This window comes from Aulonocara sp. 'chitande type north' Nkhata Bay, linkage group LG2 (genome assembly GCF_057382095.1).
Source record: "Aulonocara sp. 'chitande type north' Nkhata Bay isolate Kocher_YH1m ecotype deep benthic linkage group LG2, A_spYH_male_GT1.1, whole genome shotgun sequence".
In the NCBI taxonomy this organism is placed as follows: Eukaryota; Metazoa; Chordata; class Actinopteri; order Cichliformes; family Cichlidae; genus Aulonocara; species Aulonocara sp. 'chitande type north' Nkhata Bay.
Window position 1 is genome coordinate 4,620,664 of NC_141345.1, and position 27,416 is coordinate 4,648,079.

Sequence of the window (27,416 nt, forward strand, 5' to 3'; positions counted from 1 at the left end):
ATACACATTCAGACAGCAGTGGTGGAAGCTGGCAATTTTCATAGGAGTGGCCAAGATGGGGCCATTACTTACACTGGGCAGGGAAAGAAACTGACATGTCCTTTTTTTCTTCTTTTTGTTTTTTGGTTGCTGCGTGGCATGTTGCTGTGGGCTAAATACTCTGCTAAAACATTAAGGCCACATCAGCTGCCTTGGTGCAAATAAAAGTGACAACAGGTCCACTGGAGAGGCAACAACAGGACAACCCTCCAACCCTTTAATAACTGAGTGTGAGCAGTAGTAGACTTTTTGACTTCTCACTGGTTTCATTTGCATACTGAGGCCTGGCTGCCATGTAGAATTATTCCATGTAGACTCATAGATTAATATCCTTTTTGTTGCTGTGTTTATACATCCCCAACCAAATGATAGGCAAACACTCAAGTTTTATTCTCTTTTAATTGTTCAGTACAATTTCAATGGTTTGTTGGACTGTTACATAAATTGAACAACAGCAGAAAGAAAGAAAGAAAGAAAGAAAGAAAGGAAGGAAGGAAGGAAGGAAGGAAGGAAGGGAGGGAGGGAGGGAGGGATAAAAGTCTGTGCATATCCTGTTAACTTGAGTTGGGTGGAGTGGCCAAACTTCAGGGGTGGATCCTTGCTTTGCTCCTGCCAGACAGTGGCAGTATGAGAAGATAAGATTTTAAGCTTTCACTCTTAAGAAACCTTTATCATTGGGCTATTTTGCTTATTTACTTGTAAGCATCCCAAAATGTATCCACCAAATATTTTTCTATCAATACCATTTTAATCTCTTAAAGTACATATTGTACAACTGTTCAACAATTATACTTAAGGATGTTGTATATTCTTTCATAAATCAGGCAAACTTTGCACTTTATTCACCTACATTTATAATATTTCTTTGCTAATACCATATTTTCTAATGGTGTTTTTGTTTGTGGTTGTTTTTGGTTGGTCAGTGAATATGTGCGCCTCTGCGTGTGTGTTTCTGCTGAGGTTTAATATTGAAAGTGTTATATACCTAATTCCTAATTCATTTACTACAGTTTCAAATATTATTATATAGCGTAATATACTTTGTTATTATTTATTATAATAGTCATGTAATAAAAATTATTATTATTATACACAGTTAAACTAAATATGAGACAAGCAAACACTAAATTGTGGAAAAAGGTCACTTGATCATCATTTAAATAGACATTAAGAAGAAAAATGCCCTGAAACACAACCACAAGGAAACCCACACTCAATAGCTCTTCACTAATCTCCTGTTAACATCAAACAAAAATAATTTTAAACCTGCAGATTGTTTTTTTTTTTTTAGATTCTATGTATAGTTCAGGTGTGGTGGGTTATGTGCGTTCCTTGGGCTGAAAACTAACTTAAACAATAATGTGCAATCAACAACTTGTTGGAGGTGAAGGGAGGAAGACAGGACAGAAAAAAACTGTCCTAATATAGCATAAAATAAATAATTTTTACTAGTTTTATTTATTTATCATATTAGTATTAAACATAAAAATAAAATATATAAAGAATGTATAAAATTAAAATACAGAGCAGTTTGTTAGCAACAGTTAAATTAGCAGCATCATGTTTCCACTGGCAATGGACGTCGCTAGGGGTCATCAGAGGTTCACACCCCCGCGAGGACTTTTCCCAAAACATTCCGCCTCTACGTCACCAGCTCCCGCCCCGCTCCGCCTCGTGCCACAACGACTCCGGCTTGTCAGCTGCACGAGACGTGCGGCATCTCGTCTCAACCTATGAAAACTGTCAGTCAACGCTAACGTCTAGCTCCTCTCGCTTTAAACTTAAACGTATCTTGGCCGAATAGTGAAGAGCCGGAGCCTGGTTCTAACAGCGGGAACAGAGCCCTGTCACGCCTGCGTGTGTGCGCCTCCCCGGCGGCTGGCGCCCTTTGTAACTGAAGTAGTGAATGGTAAGTAGCTTTACTGCGTGGCTAGCTGGTAGCATCATCGCTACAGTTGTGTGTCATTCAGCGCTCAACAAACACTAATAGGCGGTAGAAAAGTTAGTTTCGGCTGGTCTTACTGCGGCTGTTACTCACTCTCTACCTCCGTGGCTGTTAAAGTGAGATTTAGTTTGAAGTTGTCATTTCTCTCGTTGAGTTTTGAACCTCGTGATCAGGCCAGGGTCCAGCTTCTGGCTCCCTGCCACCACCACCACCACCTCCTCCTCCTCATTATTATCATTATTGTGCTACATCTGCACATGTCCACCTCATTAAGAGACTGCCTGAGACGACGTGCGTTTGTCCCTAATTAGAAATTAATGGTTATATTTCCAAAGTGTGTGTGGATAACATTCATCTTTGAGATTTTTGTTTTATCCTACCTTTATGGGGCTGTTTTGTTTTTGTAATCGTGTATTTTATTTGAGGTATTCTGTTGTAGGTTGTGTTTACGATGAGATCTACGTTATTCCAAAAGCTTGACGTTTTTAGTTGCTATAACGTTGAATTCCAAACGCCTACTTATAAACTTAAATAAGTATGGTGTGACTCGGTGAAATAAAACAGAATACAACAAACGAAATATTCCCGTTATATACAGATTAAAGTCAGATAAGTATAAACAGAAGAAAAATAAAACAGAAATAAAATTGCTTTCTAAATGTAGTGCAAAGATAACAAATATCAGATGACATTATAATGGATCAGTACGACCGAATGTAGTATTCATATTTTATCTGCTGTAATGTACTAATTGTATATCTCATCTCTTTTTTGTGTACTGACATTCAATACTTTATTTATTAAGGTGTCTTGAGCAATAGCATAAAATGATCACATTCTTTAACATCACATGTTTGATCATGGTCTTTTAATCTTTTAATCCCCTGATGTTTGTTTTTTAAAGAGTTGCTTTCTTTTGTCATGCCATTACTTTTTGTATAAGGCCTTCTGTTTTCTCTGCCTGTTTTAAAGTGGAAAGAAAAAAATAATTTGTTGTTTTAATTATTAGTTTGAAGTTGGTGCCTGTTTTCTAACTTGTGGTAGATGAAATATTGAATGGCTTTCTCCATCTTGAAAGAAGAGGAAATAGATATGAGCAGGGGAAAGACAACATATGATGTTTTACTATCATGTGAAAAAGAAAGTATAGTGGTACATAGAGCAGGGCGATATGACCAAAAATATTTATCACGATATACATTTGAAAATTTGTGATAACGATATAACTGACACTAGACAAAATACTTTACAACTCCACAACTTTATTAGTGAAAAAAAATAAATCTATGTATTTTCACTTAAACAAGCAGCTGTTTTTTTTTTTATGTGCATGAAAGTTATATAAAAATTTAACAGTGCAAATGCAAATTCCTTACTGAAAGTTTAACCAAAAGGCATTTCCAGTGGAAATTGGCCGACATATCCTCAGCATAACCATGTATAATATCCACAAAACTTAAAAAGAGGTTATACACACACAATACGGTAACATTATGTTGAAGCTCAGTACGTATCACTTCGCCAGGCTCCTGACTACGATAGCCGTAATGCTCCGACAATCCATCAAGCGGTGCGGGTTCGTAGCTTAGCAAAGTCGTACTAAAACATTTGACAGATTTTCGAGCGCCGTGTACATAAAATCGTTTCGAGGTCAGTAAACACAACCAGAATTCATACATGAGGCCCATTGGATTATAAGGGGCACTGTCGATTTTCAGAAAAATCAAAGGATTGATTTTAAGTGTGCCGTATTTTCCAAAAAACACGATAATAACAACAGCCCACTAGCATGCTCTACCAAAAATAGTGCTTTGTTGTGTATCTGACGGACGAAAGCCAAACCAGTTCCGCACTGAAGTTGCAGCATTTTTACAAACCAATTCTGGTTCATCCGTTTCATTCAACGATTTGCTTTTTCCAACATGTGCGTATGAAAACAAAGGCACTGCGCATGCGCGTTTTACCCATATTCTAACGCGATATTTCATCTTGCTATCGTTGCCCAAAATTATACCGGTATTACCGTGAACGGTATGATATGGCCCAGCCCTAGTGGTACATAAAGTCCTATGACAATTTTGTCACAGGACTGTATGTGCCTGAGACCACTTGTCCACTATTGACTCTTTCTTGACTTTAGGTTGTCTGTGGAACAAAAACACTAAAAAGTTCTGTAATTTCACCCTGACAGTCATGTGCTGTATTGTGAAACGAGCACTGCATGAAAAACCAGATTTTCAACCTCAAGATCACCTGCAGATCTAACCCAATCCTGGCAGTTAACAACTGGTCATGGTCTTTGATTAGAACCTGTAATTAGTAATATGAACGATGTTGAACTATCAAACAGAAAAGTTGCCTAACCCTCCCAGGTCGAGGCTTCTCAAACTCTACTTTTCTTTTATGTTATATTTTTATCGATTAGAAATGTTAATTTACTTTTATGGGGACACTTACACTCTGAGTAATTTAAAATATTAACTATAGCTTAATAGTGATTAATCAGATGAATCCTTACTTAAAGTAATTGATAGTTGCTGCCTTTAACACTACTCAGCTTGTGCACCAGTATACTGTTTTTAGTAATGCTCAGATTGGCGTGTCATCCTAATGAAACTGAAAAGACACTTAAGTCCCCTGTACAAAAGTGTTATTGTCCAGTCTTTGTAGTCACTCTGGGTGTTATGTGACTGGCTCCTCTCAGTCATAGTCGGGTATTTCTGCCAGGAAGCAGGTAATTAGTGACGTGACACGTATGCTATGACAGAAACTATGTGAGTTTGGTGTTGACAGCCTTGAGGCTGTAATGCAAGTCCAAACTGAGCTTTTAATAAACCTCTGTGAGTTTGTTTCAGGCCATTTCAGTCAGGCTTTTCTTCATTCCAATGCTCTCATCTTTAATTCTGCTTATCCGTGTCCAGGTGATGTTGTTGTTTTTTGTCTGTATTAACAAAGTGCTTGCAAATGCAATGTTTTGAACAAGAGCCTTTAAAACAGCCATCAGATGTGGCATTGTCTGAGGAAGAACCTTGACGTAAACCTGAAATTTGAGAGAGATTATATTTACTTTCAGCTTTCAGTGATGCATGAGCGTAGCAAGAAGGCTGTGTTGGGAAACACTGAGTCACAGCTGCCCAACAGTGACAACCAGTTTCTTCCTGAGGGTTCAAAGCCTTAGCAACATTCAACACAGGACGGAGTCAAAGGCAGACATGATTGAAGCTTGTTTAGATATACATGCTATCAATTGAATCCTCTGTACCAACACATGCATACGCACTTAACCTTCAAGTTACTACATTTATTTTAGCAGCAGAGTTGATTTAGGTATGACTCGTAATAAATTATACTGTAGTACTATTTGCATTTGATTTACCTACATTGTTTTGTTTATATATGAAAGATTGAAACTTAATCATGCATGGATTTCACAACCTTCCTTTATTCTTGCCACACTAATAGGCCAGTTCATGTTAAATAAAAAATATAAAAAATTGTAGAAGTAGATTGACAAATTAGTGGTAGGAAGCATTTTTATGACTAATTATAACACAGGCCACATATAAGTATATGACTGGGATTATAAATGGCCTATACTTCCTCTTTGTTCTGGTAAATCCCATGTCTTTAGAAGCTGTCTTATTCTGGATCAGCCAACTATGAATAGGAAAGGTTAGGTAGTACCATGCCTTGTGAAGCCATGCACAGTCTGTCACCCCGAGTGCTTAGAAACCAAGTGACCTTTCAGTTTAAAAAGGAAATGTTTTCTTCTGAGGGAATAAAATAAAAATGAACTTTGATTCAAGCTCTTGATATAATTTTCCCACCCTTTCAGGCCCAGGCAGAAAGAAATGAGCTGGGCTGAGGAGGACTGGACAGTAGGGCTGTCTGGACGGGTCCTGCAAAAGGTGAAGGAGCTGCAAATCCATCATGAACGGCTGTCCAGGGAAAACAAGCAGAAACAGCTGCAGCTGGACAACATCCATACAAGCCTTGAGAAGCAAACTGTGAAAGTATGAACACTTATACTGTTCCTCACACAATTTACATGACAAATAACTGAAACACAAGTATTAGTAACTTTGTGATTTGGTACTGTTGACTTTCCAAGTTTAGTTAAGGCTGTAAGAAATCATCTAACTTTGTCATGCTTCTGAACTGGACTGGATTTTTGGAGTCAGCCAGCAGGTTCAACCCAAGAACCTTGCTGCTGTGAGACAGTAGTACTAACTACTGCACCACCTAGTACCTATTATGGTTGATGTAATGCTGCCTTTTCCAAAAACAATATGCTAAATCTAGATTAACATTAGGAAATCTTCTTATTGGAAGCTCAATTTGGAAGTTATCTAAAATTTAACAAGTAGTATCTCTGTGATCAGTGAGAGCTCAGTCTCTCACTGACTGCTGACCATGGATCCACTGGCACTGGCTTAGGAAGCTGCTCCTGCCACCTGCTGTGGCATTGAGCGCTTAGGCAGACCACAGAAAAATTACATAATCTGTAGGAAATTAGTATTTTTTTATGAGTGCTTCTTTAAATGCACACTTTTTCATCGGAATTACACAAAAGAATAAAATCATGCATTAGCTTTTCAAGAAATTTTATGTAGAGAAAAAGTTGACCTACATGTTGCTCTTCAAGGAAATGCAGTTCCTGTAATTTTAATCTTCTCTAAATAACATTGTGCAAATATTGTCATGAAGGGTGAGTCATCTGTAGCAGGATTTCTTTAAATAATCATTAAATATATACTTCTCCCTCTCTCTCCTTTTTCCTCCTTTTTTCTGCCAAGTATGAGGAGGTACGTGTGGAGCTGCAGTCGGTGCAGCGAGAGCTCCAAAACGTTCGGGATGAGGCCACAACAGCGGTGACGAGCAGGGACCGTCTTACGCAGGAGCTTCAGACTAAGCAGGCCCAAGTTTGCTCTTTGGAGGGCCAGCTAGATGCTGCTCGTACCCTCAACAACAAACTCACCCAGGAAATCAAAAGGTCAGCATGAGCTAAAAACCACAGAGGCAAGAAGCTTCTCTCAATTTTAAATTCATCTGGTTTTGGTATTATGTATTGTTTTCACTGAATGTTTGAAATATAGTGACGTTTGGTATTCTTAGGATAACTTAGTTTGAATTAAACTTGATAGTTAAATACAATCTGTCTTAAGGGGGCGGGGGGGGGATTTGGAAGGTAAAACTAAAACTGATTGTTGGAACTATATGCAGCACATGCAGCACTAAAAATCAGACAATAGACATTACATTTTGATAGTATAGGAAGCTGTCTTAAATGGAGATGTCCCAGTCAGCTTTTTGGATGTTGATTGGGTACAGTCCCTATATTATTCAATCTGATACTTGCATTAGCCAAAGTAATTGTTAGATATGTTTTCTTCTGCTCTGTTCCAGTAATTTGCATACAAGTGGCTTTATTTATTTATTAATTAATTGGCGTATTGTACACTAACTGTTTATGGTTACCATACCACTTTGTTTATAATTCACTTTTGAAAAACAACAACAGGTCTGACCAAAGTGCTGTACAATAAAACTAAACATAAAAGATGAACAGAGGCCAGAGGGTAAAAAAAAAAAAAACCTGACACGAATAAGACCTGTAGAAGTTAAACAATAAAGGACTACATAAAAAGCAACTTAAAAACACAGTAAGCATATCACACTGGGTCAAAGGCCAGGGAATAAAAAGTATGTAAACAAGATTTTAAAATGACAAGTTAAGGAGCCTGCTTGGCATGCGGTGGCATATTGTTCCACAGTCTTGGAGCTGCAACTGTGAAAGCTCTATCCCCTCTGATTTTTCATTATATTACCAGGTTATTGTATAAAACAGAAAAGTACTATTGATTACCATATACATGTAAATAAAAACAGAATGCAATGATTTGCAAATCTCATAAGCCCATTTTTATTGACAGTAGAACATAGAAAATGTCATATTTTTCAACTTTAACATTTTACTATTTAGCTTATATTAGCTTATATTGAACTTGATTATCAAAAAGGTTAAGAAGGGTGGTTCTAAATAGCAACAGCTGGAGGAACATTTTGAACTAATTAGGTGAATTGACAGTTTCTCGGAAGTAAAAATGAGCAGAGGTTCACCAGTCAGTAAAAAAACTGCTTATATGTTCCTCAACCTAAAATTCTGAAGGCTCTCTCATCATCTACAGTACATGATGAGTTATGTTAATATTTTTTTTAAATGATTGTTGGATGGCACATATTGCTATGAATTGTGGGAGGGCATACTTTTCTTTCATAAGTGATAGCTTAGTGTAACCTTGACTAAAAGAGTTAAACCACATTTTGAAGGAACAGCTTTTCTCAGTTTGTAGAGAATTCAGCCAGCTGTTATCATTGTTTTTGCATATACTACTGGATCTCGTCCTTCAGCTAGGATGTTTACTAAGCAAATCTGACTTTTTGACCTCAGCCCTCATTTCCTGTAAGAAATATCTCCATTTCTCTTCCCACTCTAAACTCTTTCACTCTGTGTCTTCTTTCTGTGGCAGGCTGGAAGCCGAGCTAGAGAAGCTGCAGAACAGCATCAGGTCACCAGATACCTCTCTGTTTTCTACTCCCTGCTGGAATACAGGCTTGCCCTGGGAACACAATGGTACAGTTTTCTAAACTGTAAAATTATTAATTGGTTTAATCTCTATGGCAGTTTATTTCTAATATTTTATTAAAACTCTTTACAGTTAAGAGAATTAAATAGTTAAACCACCAGAGTCCCAAATGAGCAGTGGATATAAATAAACCCCCTTGAGCTACATTGCTTTCCCAGCCCTCTACTCTCTAAGGACAGTTTGTTTGTCTTTCCTCTCGTCACTAAACCACTTGGTAATTTACAGCTGTTGTTCCTGTTCAGTTTTTGTGATCGGTTGTAGGTACTAAGTTCAGTCCATATGCTTTGTTTTTGCCCTGTAGGGAGCCGACAGGAAGAGAAACAGGGGCACAGAGATGAAGGGCAGAGCCGGGCTCCTCACATCCGAGTAAGTCTGAACATGTTCTCACACTGAGCTATGTGTAAGCTAATCCAAGACTGCTGTGGATTGTAGCTGAAAGCTGATGTTCTCTACTTGGAGGATTTAACTGTCTTATTAGCAAAGCAAAACATCCCTCCTTATTTGATTAGTTTTCCTTTTAGTCTTAAGTAATTAAGTCTTTCCAAATAAGTGGCCCAGATGGCTGTAACTGTTTCTTAAATGTGAACTACTGCAGCACATGGTGCTTTTAAAAAAAAAAACCAGATGAAACAACATTGTACTTTATTTCTCTATTTTTAAACATGACAATGTAGTTAAGAGTTTTTATAGTAGGTTAAAGAGCATCAGTGTCTGTTATCAGGGTGTTATTGTATTTTTCAAATTTCATTCTGGCCTTGTGATAAGGACAGGAAGAATTCGTATTTTAAAGTTGTTCTGTCCTTATAATGGAGTTTTTTTCTGGTTAAATTTAGATGTTAAAAACAACACCTTGGCTCACAGCTCTTTGTTTAACAGCAAGGTTCTTTCTTCTAGTAGTCAGCTGAAAGGATAAGATTGGCAGTGTTATCAAAAATTTTAAAGGATGACCAAATCTAACTTTATATACACATTTTTAACTGAAGACCAAAAACTTTAAGAGGTGAGAAATTTATAAGTTTATTCCTAAAAAATGAGACCAGTATTTTTTTAAGAAGTATGACTTTATTTATGGGTTTAATACAAATTACGTTGTCCCAGGTTCATCAATAATAATATGTACTTCAGTGCACCTTCTGTGGAATGTTTTTTTTTTTTTAACTTTGTACAGAGGAATATGCTGTTACAGGCTTTCACTATTCAGACAAGCTACTAAGTTATTGCTGGTTTGAGTGTTTCAGTAAAATTATGCCCTGCTTCACCTGCTTGTATTATTTCCCAACGTTCATCATAGTGTGCTGCTGCATTTGTTTGTACAGGTCTGGCAGGCAAAAGAAAAGTTTTAGGAAAATGTAACAGCAAGTCTGTGCTCTTACATCTGAACATTGACTTTTCTTTTACGATCTCTCATCCTGAAGCAGCATTTGAAATATACTAAAGGTGCTGTGCACGCTGAAGCAATTTCTCTTGAGTTATGAATAAAACAGCAGTTAGTAATTCTTAGTTGCATTAGTCTGATTGTAAAACCTTGAGTCCTTGAGCCTTGTTTTTGTCGAGCCTCTTCCTGCTCATGCTGCTCCTCTTTCTTTTTTGTCTTTGATTAAACCCTCTCTCATCCTTTCAGCAGCGGCTTCAGTTCTCTGAGATACCCACACCTTCATTGCCCCAACAACAACACAAGAGCACACGCCACAGCCACTCACCCGTCCAATCGGACACCTTCTCCACTCCCTTGGGTGTGTTTCCATGGGAACGGGATGACACAAAACCTGCAGCAAGGAGGCGACCTCCGCCCTCTCCCTCTTTGATGCCGTCCTCTGATGTCACAAATCATCTGTCAGAGCAGGGGGGTTATGGGAAGGACCGCAGGACAGAGACAGACAGTGAGTGGGGATGGAATTACTCTGTGTTATCCATTTGCAAATTACAAATATATACGCACGCAACTCAGGCCAGCAGCATTTATCCTAAAACAAGATTAAAAACCTAGCTGGATTACCATAACAACAGGAGCCAGTATGGATATGCTATTATCTACTTAACTCAGTACCCCTGCTGTGAAACCACCCTCTGATTTCAAAGTTTAGATTTTCATTTGGATGTTCTGCAGTCTTCAGCAACAAAGCACACACAGCAACTTAATAAGGAGCAGATTTGACTTTTTGTTCTTCTTCTTTTTTAAAATATTACCCAGGCTTTTTTACATTAGCAAAATTAACAAAATCTAAAACTACAATCAGAGTTTGCTTTGGTAATCACAATTTTTCCTTTCCCAATAAAGGCAAAACTTGGTTACCTTGTTTTAGAGAAACCTATGCATTGTCCTGTTATGTCTATAAATTCAATTTAAAAAATGTCTTTTATGCTTCAGTGAATGAAGACTCAGTTAACATAACTGTTTAGTTATGAGATTTTTTTATGGTTCTAAAACCTATTTGGAGAGTGCTAAAAATGTATGTATTTATATAATCCCCTCTACGATAACAGTGGTTACCAACTGTCTTTGTTAATCTAGGCTTGGTTCCTTAGGCTTCGTTCGTGCTTGCATAAAAGGGGTCAGTTGACTCTTTAATTTTTTTTTCTTTTTTCTTTTCTTTCTTTCTTTCTTTCTTTTTTTTTTTTTTTTACAGCTGAACATTAGAGCTCTTAAATTTAAACCCTGGTCTGATATCGTTCCATGATGAGCGATGCATAGAAATCACTTCAATTTCTGATTCAATCAAAGAAATGTAAATTGACTGCAGCAAATCGGGATCCATGTAGGTAACATCTAGATTGCACTACTAGACTGCATGGTTTTCTTTGGTGGTAACACTAAAGCAAGCCTCAACAGGTTGCCTGCTTTCAGCTGAGAATATATATCACAGTTAGAGCAAATTGCCAGTGACTCTTGTGTCCAGTTTTAATCTAAAGTCTTTCCAGTCTCAACTGCGTGCAACAGTTGAAACTAGTAATGGGTAGAAACTCTATGTAATACATAAAAGGTTCGTGTTTTGTATTTTATTTGTTAAACTGTGTCACCCTTATAAAATCTATTTAAAGTAAAATAAAATCATCCTAACCTACCGTACATTAAGGCATGTTATGTTGATATAGCCACAGTGATGTCACACTGTTTAAATCACTCAAACTGAATATTTTCACTTTTCCTATCTTGGATGCGAACTCTTACTCTTACGTTATTGATAAGTGGTCAGTCAATGTGCAAACTGGATAATACTAATAATACTAGTACATGCCCATGCAGCAATATTGTTTGGTCTGTTTGTTTTTACAAACTTATATACTTAGTCACATTAAGTCAAGTAAAAGAAATAGGGGTGTTGGTTGTTGCTTGTAAATAACTAAATTGAAGATAAAAAAAAAAAAAATTCTGAGTAGGAAAAATTCCTCGTGTGTGCGCGCGTGCGCGCCAGGGTGTTCCTGTGCTGCTCTACTTTATTAATGTAATTTTAGCCTGTTGTTTTGAGGTTTCTCGACAACATCATGACCTGATCTTATCCATGATCCTATATAGATAAGATTCTTCAGAGGCCTGAAATGTACCTGTCTGTCAAGTTTGGTTGCTCCACTCCTATCTTGTAGGAGGAGTTCATGGATTTTATGTCTAATAGTAAGATGATCTGAAACAAGTTACTGAGCCTGTAAAGTCGTCAGGAAAGTTTTTACTGAGGTCACCCAAAGGAGTCACCCTCCTGCTGGACATTTGAAAAAATGCAGCTTTAAGGCACCACTGCATTTGCTTCATTTTTCACTGATGTGCATGCTGCATGCATTATTTGATTTTATCTATGATTATCCAGAAAGTGTTACCACTGTGATCTTTTCATACTTTGTTAGTTTGTTATTTTCAAAACTCCTTTCTAATAGCCAGTCTACCATAATTATACCATTATTCTCTCTTTATAGTACAACCTCTGGTGCTGACATTGCTAACCAACCTTGTGTCTATAGACAGGCTATTCCAGGGCCTGGGTTTATTACAGCAAACACTTAAAGCGAATGGTCAGTTTATACTGAAGGGTTTAATTCTAAGCCAAATAAAGATTTAAATAAAGGACAGATGTACAGCAAACTGAGGTCAGATGAACTCTTATTGTTTAATTTACATAATAACAACAATAGATAAAATTGCTGGCAGGTGCCATAATTAACACTGTGAGGTCTCTCTGTTTGAAATGTGTTGCCCACTTCACTCAAAATATTATTATAAGCTTTGTCCAAATGACGAAATTCTGTCAGTTTTGGTTTACCTCAGAGTGACAGCAACATCAGTAAAAGTGAACAGTGTTGTCACCATGAATCTCATGCACATGTGTAACCTCAGCTGCACTCGTTACATAAGCGGTTGTGTAGAAATGAATGGCCAGAGATTCCTCTGCCTGCTCCCAGGCCGGCTTCATGATGTAGAGTGACTCTTACTGCAGTTTGTAGTTGTGATGTAACACTGTCGCTCTCACCGGGTGTTTTTGTGTTTGTTCAGGGGAGGAAGGAGACAGGTCAATATGAAACAATAAAAGCTGCTGGGACACTGGCATGAGGGGTGGGGGTGGGGTTATAATGTTTACTTTAGGTGTGCCTTTTTGCAGCCATGTTTCTCCTGGTAACAGAACATACAGTTTAGGATTTATTCTGGCTACTGGGTAGGATTTATACTTGGGGTTGTATGTAGCAAAAAAACATTGTTCCTTTTTAGATTAGCAATGGAAAAAAAATGTGATTATATTTATGTCTTTGGTAGGTAAATGTATGCCTGGAGAGATTGTAAAATGGGACAGTTAAAATATTGACAATGCATCACAAGCACACAATTGATTTTTATCCTTATTATCAGTCTCCTCCCCAGGCTGGATCTAAGTGCATCATATAGAGTTATAACTTTGATTCATTGCATCAGTGTGTATAGATTGTGACCCTAAGTGTTGTTGACTGTCAGCCATCAGTTTTTTTTTGTTTTGTTTTGTTTTATCAGAAATCAAGATATTCTTAATGGTCATGGAAATGGATTTGTTTGTTTTTGCAATTATTCATTCACCTGTATTCTCTTGCTCACTCTCCACTCACTCAGCCACCATTCTGCCATTCTATGATCCCAGCTCACTGAATGTGAGCACTATTTTTTAATTAAAGGTGCTCTTTAAATTCGGAAAAAAAGTATAAATATTAGTTAACAAATGCTTATAAATTTTCTCCTATCTCTATGAGACTAACGCAGAATTTAATAAACATTCTCTGGTAACAGGATGATAAGTGGACGAAAATGGATGGTTGAAATTATTAACCATACTTCTTTCTGTCCATCTGTCAGTGTCGCCTCAAAGTCAAAGCCGTATGTCTTCTCTGGAAGAGGAGTTGCTGGTGAAGGACAGGACGTTGAAGTCCATACAGAACGAAATGACGCAAACCAAGAAGGAGCTTGCCGCCAAGGAGCTCAGCCTGCAGAAAGTCTCCAATGAGCTTAGCCTGGCACAGACACGCATGGCCCAGGACAGTGAACGGGTAAACACATGCACATATACTGCTGCTACAGGTAGTGGTGCTTCTAGTACTACTGCTGAAAACAAACATCTCATTTCAGTGATAATGTTCCATATTTTCCTGATGCTCTGGTGTTTTTTTTGACATGGCAGAGGTGTTGATCTTATTTAACAAAACATTTGTCTTCCCTGAAATATTAACATGCTCTTTGAAAAAAACTGGAAAAATGGTGGTCCTTTTTCCTGTTGTGCTGTAAAGCAGCCTAAAACCATCTGGTACGAATAAGTTGTGAGGTTGTGCTTCCCCGATTTAATTAATACCATCTCAGTGTGAGGTCGTTCTGAATCACAGTTGAAAGACTGAAATAAACTAAGCAAGTCAACCAAAGAAAAAAAATGTAACAGATGTGTTAAAAGATATAAATGCAATCCTGGAAGTCACTCATAATTATGTTTTACAAAATGTAAACACAAACATTTGGCCATTTTAAACAGTTTAGTTACTGTGTGACTGCAGTATCTTTCACAAGCACACACATTTAAAACCCACGAAGTTATCTTACTGCTACAGTGTTGTGATTTGGGAGGAGTTCTTTTGTAGGCTTTGTTTTCACGAGGAAAAACCTCAGTAATTTTTCCATTAACAGTGCTAAATGATTAGAGCTGTTCTCACAAATGAATAATAACAGTAATAATGTTTATTTGTATAGCTAAACCAGCATTATGAAGTGTTTTATGCCCTCCATCTATTCATCCATCCAGCTTTTTTAGTGCTTCTCAATTTCAAGGTAGTGGGTGGCTTGAGCCTATCCTAGCTATCATTGGGCAAGACCCGTGTCTAACAGAGGGCCCAGAGAGAGACATACAGCAATTTATGCTCATATTCACACATGGAGTGTATGTGTTAAAACTGCCTATAAGTTGGAACTTTGGTTTGCATCAGGACAAAATTCTCAGAGATTTAATCATCTCAAGTCATAAGCAAATTAAATGCAAAATATTTGGTTTGGTGATAAGAAGTCAAACACATCAGTTTTCACTGACATTGAACAGTATGTACCTGATGTTAAGTAATATCAGATGTATCATATAGAGCAAAACTCGGGTAAACAGCTGCATATGTTTTCCCATGACAGGCGTCGGGAGCTGAGCAAAGACTGAAGCAACTACAAGAGGAGCTTAAGTGTCAGAGGCAAAATGCAGAAAGCAGCAGACTGCAACACCAACAGCGTACCAAAGAGCTGGAGAAACAACATCAGAGGGTGAGATGAACATCAAAGCAAGGGAAAATCATTTTTCATTTGATTTCCTTTTTTCCATAGATTGATGGATTCTTTTGGGGGGGGTTTTTTGGTGTGTTTCTAGGATTTGACAGAGCTTCAGAAGGAGAGGCAGTGTCTGGAGAAGCAGCATCAACAGGAAGTGAATAAGCTCAACCAGGAGCTTCAACAAGCTAGAACGCTCCACAATGCCCTGCAGGCACAGGCTGACAAGGTACATGCGCACACATGTACAAGTATACGCTCAAAATATTACACATTAACCAGACCAACAAGTCCTCTAACATGCATACAAATGCATTTATCAAGATAAAGTTGCTATCAGCACTGGAAACCAAGGACCAAAAAGATATGACATACTGTTTTTGTTTATGCTATTATTTATAATTATACTATTATACATTCATTACCTTTCCTGTTTTTAGTATTTCCTTTCTCTGTCCTTCTCCCATCTTACCTTTTGCTTGTCCTGGGACTGTTTTTATTATATGGACCCAAGGTCAATGAATTTATCGCACTTTTTCTCCCACACTTTCTGCGTGCCTGTGATGTTTTCTCTCTCTCTCTCTCTCTTTTTCACTGTCTTCGACTCTGTGTTTCTGATTTCTCTCCCCTCCACCTGCTCTCCTCTCCGCTTCGTCCTCCTCTCCTCTCGGTTTCTCCCCCAGTGGAAAGGTTGAGCAGAGAAGGTAATGACAGTGTGACCGCTCAGTTTTTCTTTGTTTATGGAAGCTTGAACCACTCGGAAACTTGGAACTTGTGTGTGAGAAATGGAGTGCTCAGCAAAAGAAGGCGTGAAACAGTGGCTGTGGGATGACGGTGAAAGATTTGTATGAAGCGTTTTAAGGCATGTTGCATGAATGCAGAGTGCAAATTTTGTTTGTGGTTAAAAACCTTTTTTAAAAATTATACTTTGGAAGTCTTTAACATAAAGGAATGATGTGGCACTAATTTTTTTATTAGATTAAAAAAAATCTCTAAGAAAATAAATTTAGTCCATAACCTTCTGTGTATATATAAATACCGTCTTAACAATAGCTATTCAGTTTTACTAGTGTCCTTTAAACGTTATTGTAAGCTCTTTGTGAACCACACAGGTGTTATCTTGTATCTGATAAAGCTATACTGTGTAAATTAACAATAGAAGCACAGTTTCACATACAAGGTCAGCAACATTCAGCTGCAGGTAATGAGCACTTTTTACAGGCCTTTGTGGAATTTGCGTCGTACTATTTGTTTTTTGTTTTTTGTGCATGCATGAAGTTTCAGTTATGAGAATCCAATACCTGATTAATGTGTTTTATAGTTTCTCTTTAATTCTTTTTACATATATTGAAATTCACTAAGTGAGCTGATAAAATCAGTATCAGATATTTTCAGATTTGATTGGTTGTTAAACTACATGTGACATTTCATTGACTGAGAATTACTGGGTCACTCAATATTGTAACAAAACCAAGTGACTAATTAGTGACCAATACAAAAAAGTTTGTCTTTAAAGAGCTACACTGAAGTTAAAAATAATTAATTAGCAAATAATTTACTCAGTACATTACAATATTGCTACATATATACAGTTATATGAGTATAACGTGTAGAATTTTTAGAATGAGAACTGGTGGGAAGCTAATCTACTTGAGTCTTTGCTGATAACCCTGAGAGAGGCAGAGGATATGTTAGACACATCGATATCTGTCCTGCTTCCTGTTCCCTTCACTGGCTATGATTCCTGCACCTGAAACAAGGCAAACAAGTCATTCCCTTTTTTTCAGTTCTCCTATTGTTTTTGCTTTTTCTTCCCCCTACTTTAATTTCTTTTTTTAAATACCTTCTCTGTTGTGTTGTTTGGATTCATTCTCACTATTTCGCTATTCCCTCTGTCAGCTTTCTCTACAGAAGCAGGCGCTGGAGAAAGAGTTGGAGACTCTGAAAGAGAAACTGAAATGGACGGAGGGACAGCTGAAGGAGAGCCAGAAGAAAGAAGCACAGACACAAGCCAAACTGACGGTAACACATAGTGATCATCAACTGATACATGCAGACGTTGTTAGGAGTCAGGGCCTGCATTAATTATTCATTAGATGAGCAATGGGTAATGACCATCTTATGTGCCATATGTTAGTCAATAAGTGTGGATCCAGCTCCATCATTATGTTTTATTAAAGATATCGGATTAGCGTTATCCTCACTGTTATTTAGTTGTGTCTTGTAATACTTGTAATACTACACACATCAACACTGACACAAATACAAGAAAACAGCCTTTGAATGGCTGTCTGTTGTAGTGCCCACTAGTGCCCACTGACTTACCTTGGCCAACAGGCCCTGGAATGAACTTTACATGATTAAAAGTCTTAGTAAAGCCTTTCTGATGCGCAAGGACATTTGCTATTGTTGTGCAGGTTCCAAATTAACATTTACTATTGTATTGCACCCCGCTAAGCTGAGAGTGCAGAAGATGTAAAACGCCCACATTTTTAGAATTTGTAGCAGTTCTTTACATGTTCATAAGCTTGCAACATAGTTCGTACTAATACTGCCTTCATCTGTAGCTTGTTTGTGGTTTCTAGCTGTTGAGACACTGTGTTTGGGTTGCTCTTAATCCATTTATATTACACACAGCATGTCCTCATCTGGCAGTCTTCTTGCACAATTGATAACATTTATAGTCCAAATATCACAAGGTCGAAAATATAGACTGACATTAAAGATGTCATGGCAGACATATTTTGGAAATCAATCAAATTTTCTGACAGATATTTGAAAAAGAGGCCTTAAAAGTCCATCGTTGGTCATGAAGATTCCCTCCAGCTAAGCTGAACACTTAAAAATCAGTATGTTTGATTTGACTGGATTCATCCCACCTCATTTGACTATTTTTGCTCTTTGCATTAGGAAGCTGTGCGTGAGGCAGAGGGCGTGGCTGTGACTCTGGAGCAGGGCAGGAAGCGAGAGCGAGCTCTGGAAGAGGAGGGGAGGAGACTTGCAGATGAGCGAGCTGACACCCTGTGTCTCCTGAAAGAACTACAGGGTGAGGCATAAACTGTGGGGATGAAGCCAAATCTGTTTATTAGTCATGGTAGATTGGAGTATCTTGTCTTTCCTCCCTCCACAAGAGTCAGGGTTTTGGAGTCTCACATGCTTAACATGAGCTTGTTGTACTGGTGTCCTTTAGTGGGCTTATTGTGATAATGCTGCCCTGTAGTAATTTATTATTTTGTGCAGCAAAAAAGGGAGATTGATTACTGAAGAGGGTGAATCCTAGATTGTGCATGACAGTTATATACTCAATGTCTTTCACGCATAAGTCTTATCCCAGTGCTGCTCCCTGCTGGTTAGTGATAGATGAATGTTATCCTTTTAAAAATACACTTAACTTTTCCACTACTGCACATGTTTATTAGAAAGAGAGCACATGTTTATTAAGTTTTTTTGTTTGTACATATTAAAAATGTTTTTCCTTTTAATTCTAGAGCAAAAGTCAGCACCTCCTCCACAATCTGTGCAGTTTTGCCCTGTTGGACAGAGTTTTTCATCTCAGTCTTCCTCATCTCATTATCCTCGACCGTCAGCCCAAACCAAGAGGCCTTCTTCAAACCGAGCTGAGCAGAGGAGGGAAGAAGAGGATGCACAGGAGAGAAGGACAGATATCAGAGCATCTTATCCTTCTGACAGAGAGCCAGGAGAAGGAATTGACTCGGAACACATCAGTGCCCTAATCTCCCCAGACTCCTCAGAGTGTTTAAAGAGAGCAGGAGACAAAGGGAAAATTAATGAAGAGGAGAACAAAGTTATAAATGAGGCAATAGAATGTGACGTCTCTCATACTCCCATCAACAACTCTAACGCTAAAGATCTTGATAGAATGATCAGTCTTGAGCACTCACCTAAGACACAAAATTTGACCCTTTCTGCAGAAAAGACACCTGCTCTCAAGTCTGAGCAGACCGTTCCCTCTGAAGACCTCAAAAAGGAGAATGCAATGCTCCGTTCAGAGCTTCAAGATGTACGAGAAGAACTGCAGAAACGACTAGAGGACCTGGAAGCCCAACGAAGAGCTGAGACAGAAGCCAGGACCCGCCTTAAACAGCTTAGCCGCAAACACACCAGCCAGGCTGCAGAGAAAGAGGAGAAAGAAAAAGAATGGAAGACACAACTGGAGACTGAAAGAGCTGAGACAGAGAGGCTGAGGAGGGCGATGACTGCTTTGGAGGCAGACATAGAGTGTGTAAAGGAGAGGGGAAGCGAGCAGGAGGAAGAGAAAAACAAAGAACAACAAGATAGGGAGAGTGAAATGGTAGAGCTTAATATTCAGCTTAAAAAACAGCTGGCGGAGGTGAAAGCTCAGCTGGCTTTAGAGCGAGAAGAAAAAAAGAGAGAGGAAGAGGAGAGAAGCCAAATAATAAACACAGATGCTAATGTAAAGGAACAGCTGAGCATGATGGTGGCAGAACTTAAAGCTCAAGTGGAAGAACTGAAGCAAAAAAGAAAACACACACAAGAAGAGAAGCACACAGATGCAAACACTCCCCTGACGTATTTGACTCTTCGTGATGACAAGCTCAACTCCAACATCAATAGCTGTGGCCACGCACTCCTGCCTTCACCAGAGCAGCACCTCCTTTTCTGCCAGTCCACCAACCAACACAACATGCTTGTTTCTCAGACAGCAGCAGGCATCATCCAAGAAAAGAGCAATGTGATAGATGCCGAGCACTCTCCTCTGTCAGATGATGTTCAGATGGGCCAAATAGCCTCAGACCCCCAGAAGGCTGAGCCTACAGCCTCTAATTTGGTGAAAGAGGTGGAGCGACTGAAGAATGAGAATTCAAAGGAGACAGAGCGTGCTAATCAGTGTCAGATTAAACTGGAGGCCCTGCAGAGCCAGGTAAATGATGCTGGATATAGAGATTAGTGCACTAAATTTCTCAAACCTAAGTATTTCTGTATTAAACAGTCACTCTCGAATGTTCTGCACTTCTGAACAGCTTAATTCATGTCTCATCACTGTACTTTCGTTTATCGCTAAATCTTGAATTCATACTCTGCTCAAAAAAATTATGGGACACTTTGAAAACATCAGTTGGCACACTGTAGGTCATTTTGTAGCACTCTAACAGTGCACATGCTCTTCCTCATTGCACAAAGGAGCAGATTCTGGTGCTGATGGGTTACAACCTTCTATGGCTCTGTCCAGCACTCCTAGCGTAACTGCACGTCTCCCTCTCTGCTACTTAACCGACCAAATTAATAGTCCTGAAGGTAAAAAAAAAAAAAAAGAATAAAGTGTTCCTTTATTTTTTGAGCAGTGTATGAATCGTGTTATTGTAAAGCACAATATTAAAATTAGGATATCACTGATCTCACTGAAGTAAAAGAAAAAAAAAAAAAAAATCAAACGTTACTTCCTTCTGTAAGTTATTTAAGAAATAAGATGGCCACTAAAGGTTACGAAAGAGTTAATTAAGATTTGCCAGTCAAAGACAAACAAAAAGCAGGCAGTAAAAAAAGAAAAAGAAAATACAGAAAAGTATAGGAGTCAATAAAACAGTTGCAAACTGTTTAAATGCAACCCGAGCAGATAGATAAGAAGACTTCAGGTATCAGTTCAGTGCTAATCTGAGAAGGTAAACATCAGTTCTGATAGAAGCAAAGTAAACTCTGCATATCCAGTAAGGTGACCTGAGTCTCTGTGTGGCCCTGATTTACAAGTGGTCATAATGATTTAAATTTACAACAGCAAATTCACTGCATTTATACACATTTTTCCTCAAGGAAGTAAGATTGGTTAAGAAAAAGGCCTTTGGTTTGCTTTTTTAAAATGTGTTTTGTGCTGTGAGCTGTGACCAGTGAAGTGCAGACCCCAGTGGTATTTTTACTTTCTCTAGTCATCATTTCTTCTTCTTTTTTTTTTTTCAACCTTCTCTTCTTGTCAGGTGACACGTCAGACGCAGCAGCTGACCATGGCCTTTGAGAAGCAGAGTCAGCACATTGCAGGCCTTCTAACTGAGCTACAAGAGAAGGAGAGCGCCCTCCAAAGCCAAAAACAGGAACTACTACAATGCAAGCAAGAGCTGGATGAACTAAAGAATGATAAAAAGGATGAGGTGAAGATGATGGTCAAAGAGGTGGAGGAACAGATACAAAGTGAAGAACAGGGAGATGAGAAGCCGGTGGAGAATTCAGAGCTCTCACTAAAACAGGAAATGGAGAGTAGAGTCACCTGTCTAATTGCAGAGTCACTGCCTGAGAGTGACTTGAAAGCACAGTGTGAGGCAAGTCAGCCAGAGACATGTGATACTCAAACGGCAACACCTGATAGCAGTGAAGAAGCTAATAAAACAGGGGACCAGCATCCTGAATCTATAGACTCGAACAAAACTCAGAGTAACCCTGACTCTGCTTGTGTGATGGTAGAGACTCAGTGCGGTCAAAGCGGTAAAGAAGCAGATATCCTTACTGAACTGCTCACTCTCAGACGGGAGAATCAGCTGTTGAAACAAAGAATTGAGGGCCTGACCATCTCTGACGCACAAAACCCGACATTACAGACTGACGCTGAAAATCAAGAGGATCCAACACAAAGCCAAAACACACCAAACGCTGCACTGTCCTGCTTGGCAGAAGACGGGACACTGAGTCTGCTGAATGACGTCATGACTGAGGGACTGGAGTCAAGTATGAATGAGGAAGAAGATGAAGGACAAGATTTAAAAAAGGAAGACCAAATAAACACAAGAACTGAAGAAGACCTGGAGGAAATGTCTGAGGTGCATGTAACTCAACTACAACAACGGGTAACGGCAGTGATTTTTCTCCTTCAGTTATGTGAAAAGATGAAAAGTGACAAAAATATAATAGGTTAGTTGTATAGGACTTAAAATTATACAGGTGGGCTAATGGAGAACGAGACGCTAGATGGTAGTCTTAACTAGTGGATATATTTGGGTAATGGCACGATTTTCATCATTTTGGCTCTGTACGCTGCCAGAGTAGATTTTATATAAAGCAGTTAAAATCCAGTTGAAGTAGAGTCTTTCTACTCAAGGGCTTAAACAAAAATATAATTTAGAAATTGCAAATATTTATAGATACCCTCCCCTATTTTTAGGTGCTTAAATTGTAATTGGCCAAATTAATACGACTCTTTCGCAGTACTGAGTATCAAATGATTTACGACATTAAAATATTCAATAAGATCTGTATTGCTGAATATAGAATTACTTTTTTAATAATATTGTGGATTTTATTTGTTTTATATTTAAGTTTTATGTCCGATTGATTCAGTCTACTGTCATTCTCCTTCTGTCCAGGTGGAGGCACTGCAGATAAGGGTACGAGCTCTCTCTGAGGAGACCCAGCAGCAGGCAGAGGAGCTTGCTGTATGGAGACTGGCCTCCCAAACAGCACCAACATTTGAGGAATGTGAAACCCATGAACTGACCTCTGCTGTGACACAGTCCCAGTCAAACCAGGAGCAAACAGATGAGATGACCCAGTGCTCGCCTCAAACTCTACCTGTTCAGGATTCTGTTCAGACACCCACACTGGATAGACAGAAGAGCCAGGAAACCATCATAGTCATCAGAGAAGACGAGTTACTCGTTTCCTGCTCCTCCAACAGACTTCAGGGCCGCATGTTGTTCTCCAGGTAACACACAACACTCTGTAATCACAGAGATAACTTGTAACTGATCACACCTCTGTGTCTGTGTGTGTTAAACGCATATATTAAGTATATTTGTACAGGTATCAGCTGGGATTAACTTTTGCTTGTTTTACCACAAGACTGCAGAACAGCAACCTTGAGGAACCAAAGAGCCTCCATCCCTTTAAAACTGCTGAAATTTTTCAAGAATACAGACAGGACACTGCCACGGCTGACCAGGTGATTTTTATAAATTGTCACTCACTTATGTACCAGACGGCTAATTGTCATTATGTAATTTAGTGTAAATTACAATGGAAAAAAAAGAGTCCTTTAAATTAAATAATTCCAGATAATTGCTAGTGGGATCTAGGAAGTCTTTTAGCCAGTGCACATAAAGGCATTTCTGTAGAGAAGTAAGCCTACATATTTGGGGAAATTTATTTTTAATAATAAATGGGCCAGAACTGAGCTGCTCCTGTTGTAAATAGCAATTCTTATCATATTAGAGAAATTTAAAATAGATGTTTTGTTTATCTATAAAATAAAGCATTTGTACTTTTACACCTGAACTTAAAACACCTGTCTGCCCTCAGTACTGAATAAAATGCAATGGTTTTCAGTTTTATCCTAGGCATATGCGTTTATTTGTTTACCAGATGAATTATTAATTCTTCAGTCACTTTGTTTTGTCTCTTGACTCAGGAATCTGAAAAAGAAAACCAGGAGATTAACTTCACACAATGGTCAGATAATTGTCCAAAAGTAAGAAGAGACAGTCAACTCATCCAAATGACATTGGAGAAAATGGCTCAACATCACTCAGGCGAAGTCTGTGAGCCAGATTCGACCAAAACAGAAGCCAAACTAAACACAACGACTAATTCCTCAGACAGCGTTGTCAAGATAGAAATGAAAAGTGTCAGCAGTCAGACAGAGGAGAGTTTGAATCCTCGTGGCATTTCAACAGTATGTGTTAACACTCAGACTGAGGAGGAGGAAGAACAAGGTTCAGTGGATTCCCCTCCTGTGTCTCCTGTCCAGTTATCTGCGGAGGCGGCGTCAGACAAAATCTTGTTTTCTGGTTCCTTCCCCATCCCGGCTGACCCGGCACGTCTGGCTGAAAGAATTCGCCGCAACAGGACGCAGCTGTCAGCTGCCTTTGACGACACAGAATACGAACCCTACGGCCTGCCGGAAGTCGTCATGAAAGGTAACTTTGTTGTTTGTGGGCCTGTAGAGTGAAATATGGAAAAGTAATTAAAGTTATTTTGGAGGGAGTTGCGTAAAACTTTTTTACCAATTAGTACAAAATTCTTCTCACAGCCGAGTCACCAGTTGATATTCATAAGTACATACAGTCTCTGAGTGTTTGATTCCCTGTGGATTACCTGTTTGTGTTCCTTGTCTCTGTGCTTTCTCGCTCTGATCTATTTTCTACTAACTCTTTTATTTAACCCTCCGTCTTTTTCCCCTCTCCATCCTTTAGGTTTTGCTGACATTCCCAGTGGTCCTGCATGTCCCTATATTGTGAGAAGAGGTTTGTTGGGCACCGCTGTAGTACCTGTCTCCCAGAAAGACGCAGAACAGGACGAGACGGATTAAAACACAGCAAGAGGTAAACTCCAGACACTATTAAAAAAAAAAAAAAAACATTTTCAAATAGATTTAACATCCCAAGATATTAACAAAAAATAAAATAAAAAATCAGGTAGTAAGAATATACCTCCAAGTCCTTGGATCAAGTAGATCCAGATCAACTCTAAAGGTTAATTGGTTCAAACTTCGGTCAACACCCATGTCTGGTCCATAATTGCATATTTTAGTCTCTCTCATTCACTTTATAGGGGGAAGATGAAAATCTGTCATGATAAGTTGGGCAAATGTGATGACTCCCTGTCTCCAGCAGAGGGATCTCACTTACTTTAAGGAAAAAGCTGTTAATACTTGTATTGTCACTACTTTTTGTTGTTTGTTTTGCTTTGTTTGTTTGTTTTTTTTCAGGTTTGAAGCTAATTTGTTTTACTTAGTGCAAACACACAGGCACCAATAGTTTAGAATTTATGTGAAATACAGAAACCAGAAACAAATGTTGATGCTTATCTGGTTGCTTTTAATTTAACAAGATCACCATGTGAGTCATGCGTCTTTTTGGTGGTTTACACCTTTTTTTAAAATATGCTTCTTATTCTAAACAGGGAAAAAATCATCACAGCCTTTAATATTTATCATAACAAAGGAAAATCAGGAGATATTCCATATAACTTGGTTGAATCGGTTGAAAGGGATGTGAATTTGACCCAGGACTAAAGTACTGCCTTAAATGTTCTTGTTTTTGCATACAGGTTTTTTGCAGACCTGTTGGAAACACCTGACTCACCCTGGCTTTACCATGAACCTGAATAATGGACAACAGCCGCTGCACAACAGACTCAAAGCAATTAAAACATTGAAACAAACACAGGAGCAGTTTAAAAAGCTGCAATCAGCTGTGGACTTCTTTACGTGTGTGTGCAGGTAACTAGACCTGCACTGACAGAATAAACACCTCCCCTGTGGATCCAAAAATGTTTTAATGGCCTCTAGTTTATCCACAAATTACCACATGGAGACTTTGCTGTCCATCACAATGGTGTCACTTTACACCCACCTGTATATTTAGGTACTGAGGTGGTGGTTTAGTGATGCTTGTTGATGTTTCTTGAACCACTTTTCCAAAGGGATTGTTTAGTTTTTTGTAACTCAGAATTAAGTTATGGGCCTAGCCCGTTCTTACTTTGCATGAAACGGTGCCTAGTTGGTGTTTTTCTAAACAAGCACTTGTCAAGATAAGTTTGTTTTTCAAAAGGGTCAAGCCAAGGAAGGCCTGTTGTGGCAAATATGTTTGAATCTTTAAACCATTTCAGGTGGCTTATTTTTGGACACTTGAATGTGTTTTCGTAGAGGGGAGGTGTTAGGAAAAAAATGTGTGAAAACATAGTGTGAGTGTATGAATTATTAGCTGTGAATTTGCACCTTTGTGTCCCTATCTTGGTGTTTCTGTTTGTCTCTGTGTGGGGGGGATAGAGAGAGACTGGGATAAGCTTGTCTATGACTCAGTGTAACCTGGATTGGTTTCCGCTCCATGTATGGTGATACACACTGCATTCCCACTCTCCTCCCTCTCCCGCTCTGCTTCTGTGTCTTACACTAAAGCACTCTCAGTAGTTACACAAAACAAAATTCCCATAAACTAAACATGTGAAGCTTTTCTTTGTTAGAATTAGATGAACTAAGCTGGTGTCTTATAATGAATAGCTTTTAATTTATTTTCTTTTTTCTCTTGCACATTTGTAGATAACATGTAAATCGTTTTGTAGTTGAGTTGGGAGAAATGTCAAGTTTGTTATGTACCCTAAAACAGCAGATTTTCACCATTGTGTTTACAGGATTTGATCTGGTAAAGGATAGGTTCTTAATTCTACTTAAAGTTATACTCACAGGTCCTCACGTACATTGAAGGAGTTGCATGTTGTAGTTAAGTTTGGTAAGGTTGGTACCAAAGGTTGGTATGACCCTTGAACAGACTCTGACTCTGTGGAATATTTACTCTAGACACTTGCAGCCATATTTCCAGAACTAATTCATAAAATTTTCTTTGTGTTGCGATAGCTACTTGCGTGCCAGCTGGCTGTGTGGATGCCAGTCAGTCAGAACAGTTCCTGGAGAGTTTCTGTTTTCTCTCGGCTCTTCTGTTTACCCCCTTGACATTTGGCTTAACAGACAAAATGACACCAACACCCATGCTAACTTGCATATTAGTATATCTTACTTGGCTATGTCACTGTAAACAGTTCAGCCACAATAAGGTTCCCTTCTTGCCTTCAACAAAGCTCTCAGCACAGACGCTGGACCTCTGGGGTGTCCATGGTGTTTGGCACCAGGATGTTGACAGCAGATTATTTGAGTGGGGCTTCCATGGATCTCGATTTTTCTTGCATGTCCTGCGGCTTCTTAATTGGATTTAGATGTGGGAAATTTGGAAACTTTGCCATGCTCCTCGAGCTGTTAGAGAAGTTTTCTCAATGTAATAGGGATGGGCAACCATGTTAAGGGTGGTGTTAATGTGTCAAAGTAACACTCACGTGGCTGACAGGACCCAAAGTTTCCCTGGATAGCATTATAATCAGATAGTCAGGTTTATTCTTTTACCTTAGACCAACACTTTTTTTTCTGAAGATATATTCATACCCTTGACTCTCTGTTTGTATCAACTTTTAAGGAAGTTAGATAAAAGTGAATAATGCAACTTTGATAATAAATGATGATTGTGCCCTCCGTTATAAAATTTGTGGGTCAGAATGTTTGGGCCAAAAATGGACCAAAAATAAAGAAAATGCAGAA

At 38.6% G+C, this 27,416-nt stretch overlaps 1 protein-coding gene across 2 annotated transcripts; it reads left to right on the forward strand.

Moving 5' to 3' along the window:
• The first annotated feature begins 1,618 nt into the window (after positions 1-1,618).
• LOC147337297 (uncharacterized) lies at positions 1,619-26,446 on the forward strand. 2 transcript variants are annotated; one of them, XM_086303421.1, is made up of 18 exons: positions 1,619-1,948; positions 5,820-5,997; positions 6,781-6,977; positions 8,515-8,618; positions 8,933-8,997; positions 10,253-10,511; positions 13,937-14,127; positions 15,242-15,367; positions 15,471-15,599; positions 17,270-17,392; positions 18,281-18,416; positions 18,859-20,273; positions 21,322-22,182; positions 22,699-23,036; positions 23,174-23,273; positions 23,739-24,246; positions 24,523-24,651; positions 25,379-26,446. In XM_086303421.1, exons 2-17 carry the CDS (start codon positions 5,836-5,838, stop codon positions 24,636-24,638), a joined length of 4,830 nt encoding a protein of 1,609 aa, XP_086159547.1. In that variant the 5' UTR covers positions 1,619-1,948; positions 5,820-5,835; the 3' UTR covers positions 24,639-24,651; positions 25,379-26,446. The 2 variants fall into 2 exon arrangements, with proteins under 2 accessions (XP_086159547.1, XP_086159557.1); XM_086303431.1 differs by having other exon boundaries at positions 10,256-10,511.
• Positions 26,447-27,416: the final 970 nt, after the last annotated feature.

What these genes read in the sequence shown, in the direction of transcription:
- LOC147337297 (XM_086303421.1), top strand. Translation starts at nt 5,836, where the DNA reads ATGAGCTGGGCTGAGGAGGACTGGACAGTAGGGCTGTCTGGACGGGTC. An exon ending in CTTGCCCTGGGAACACAATG is followed by an intron (nt 8,619 to 8,932) that starts GTACAGTTTTCT and finishes TTTGCCCTGTAG; the next exon opens with GGAGCCGACAGGAAGAGAAA. An exon ending in TGGCCCAGGACAGTGAACGG is followed by an intron (nt 14,128 to 15,241) that starts GTAAACACATGC and finishes TTCCCATGACAG; the next exon opens with GCGTCGGGAGCTGAGCAAAG.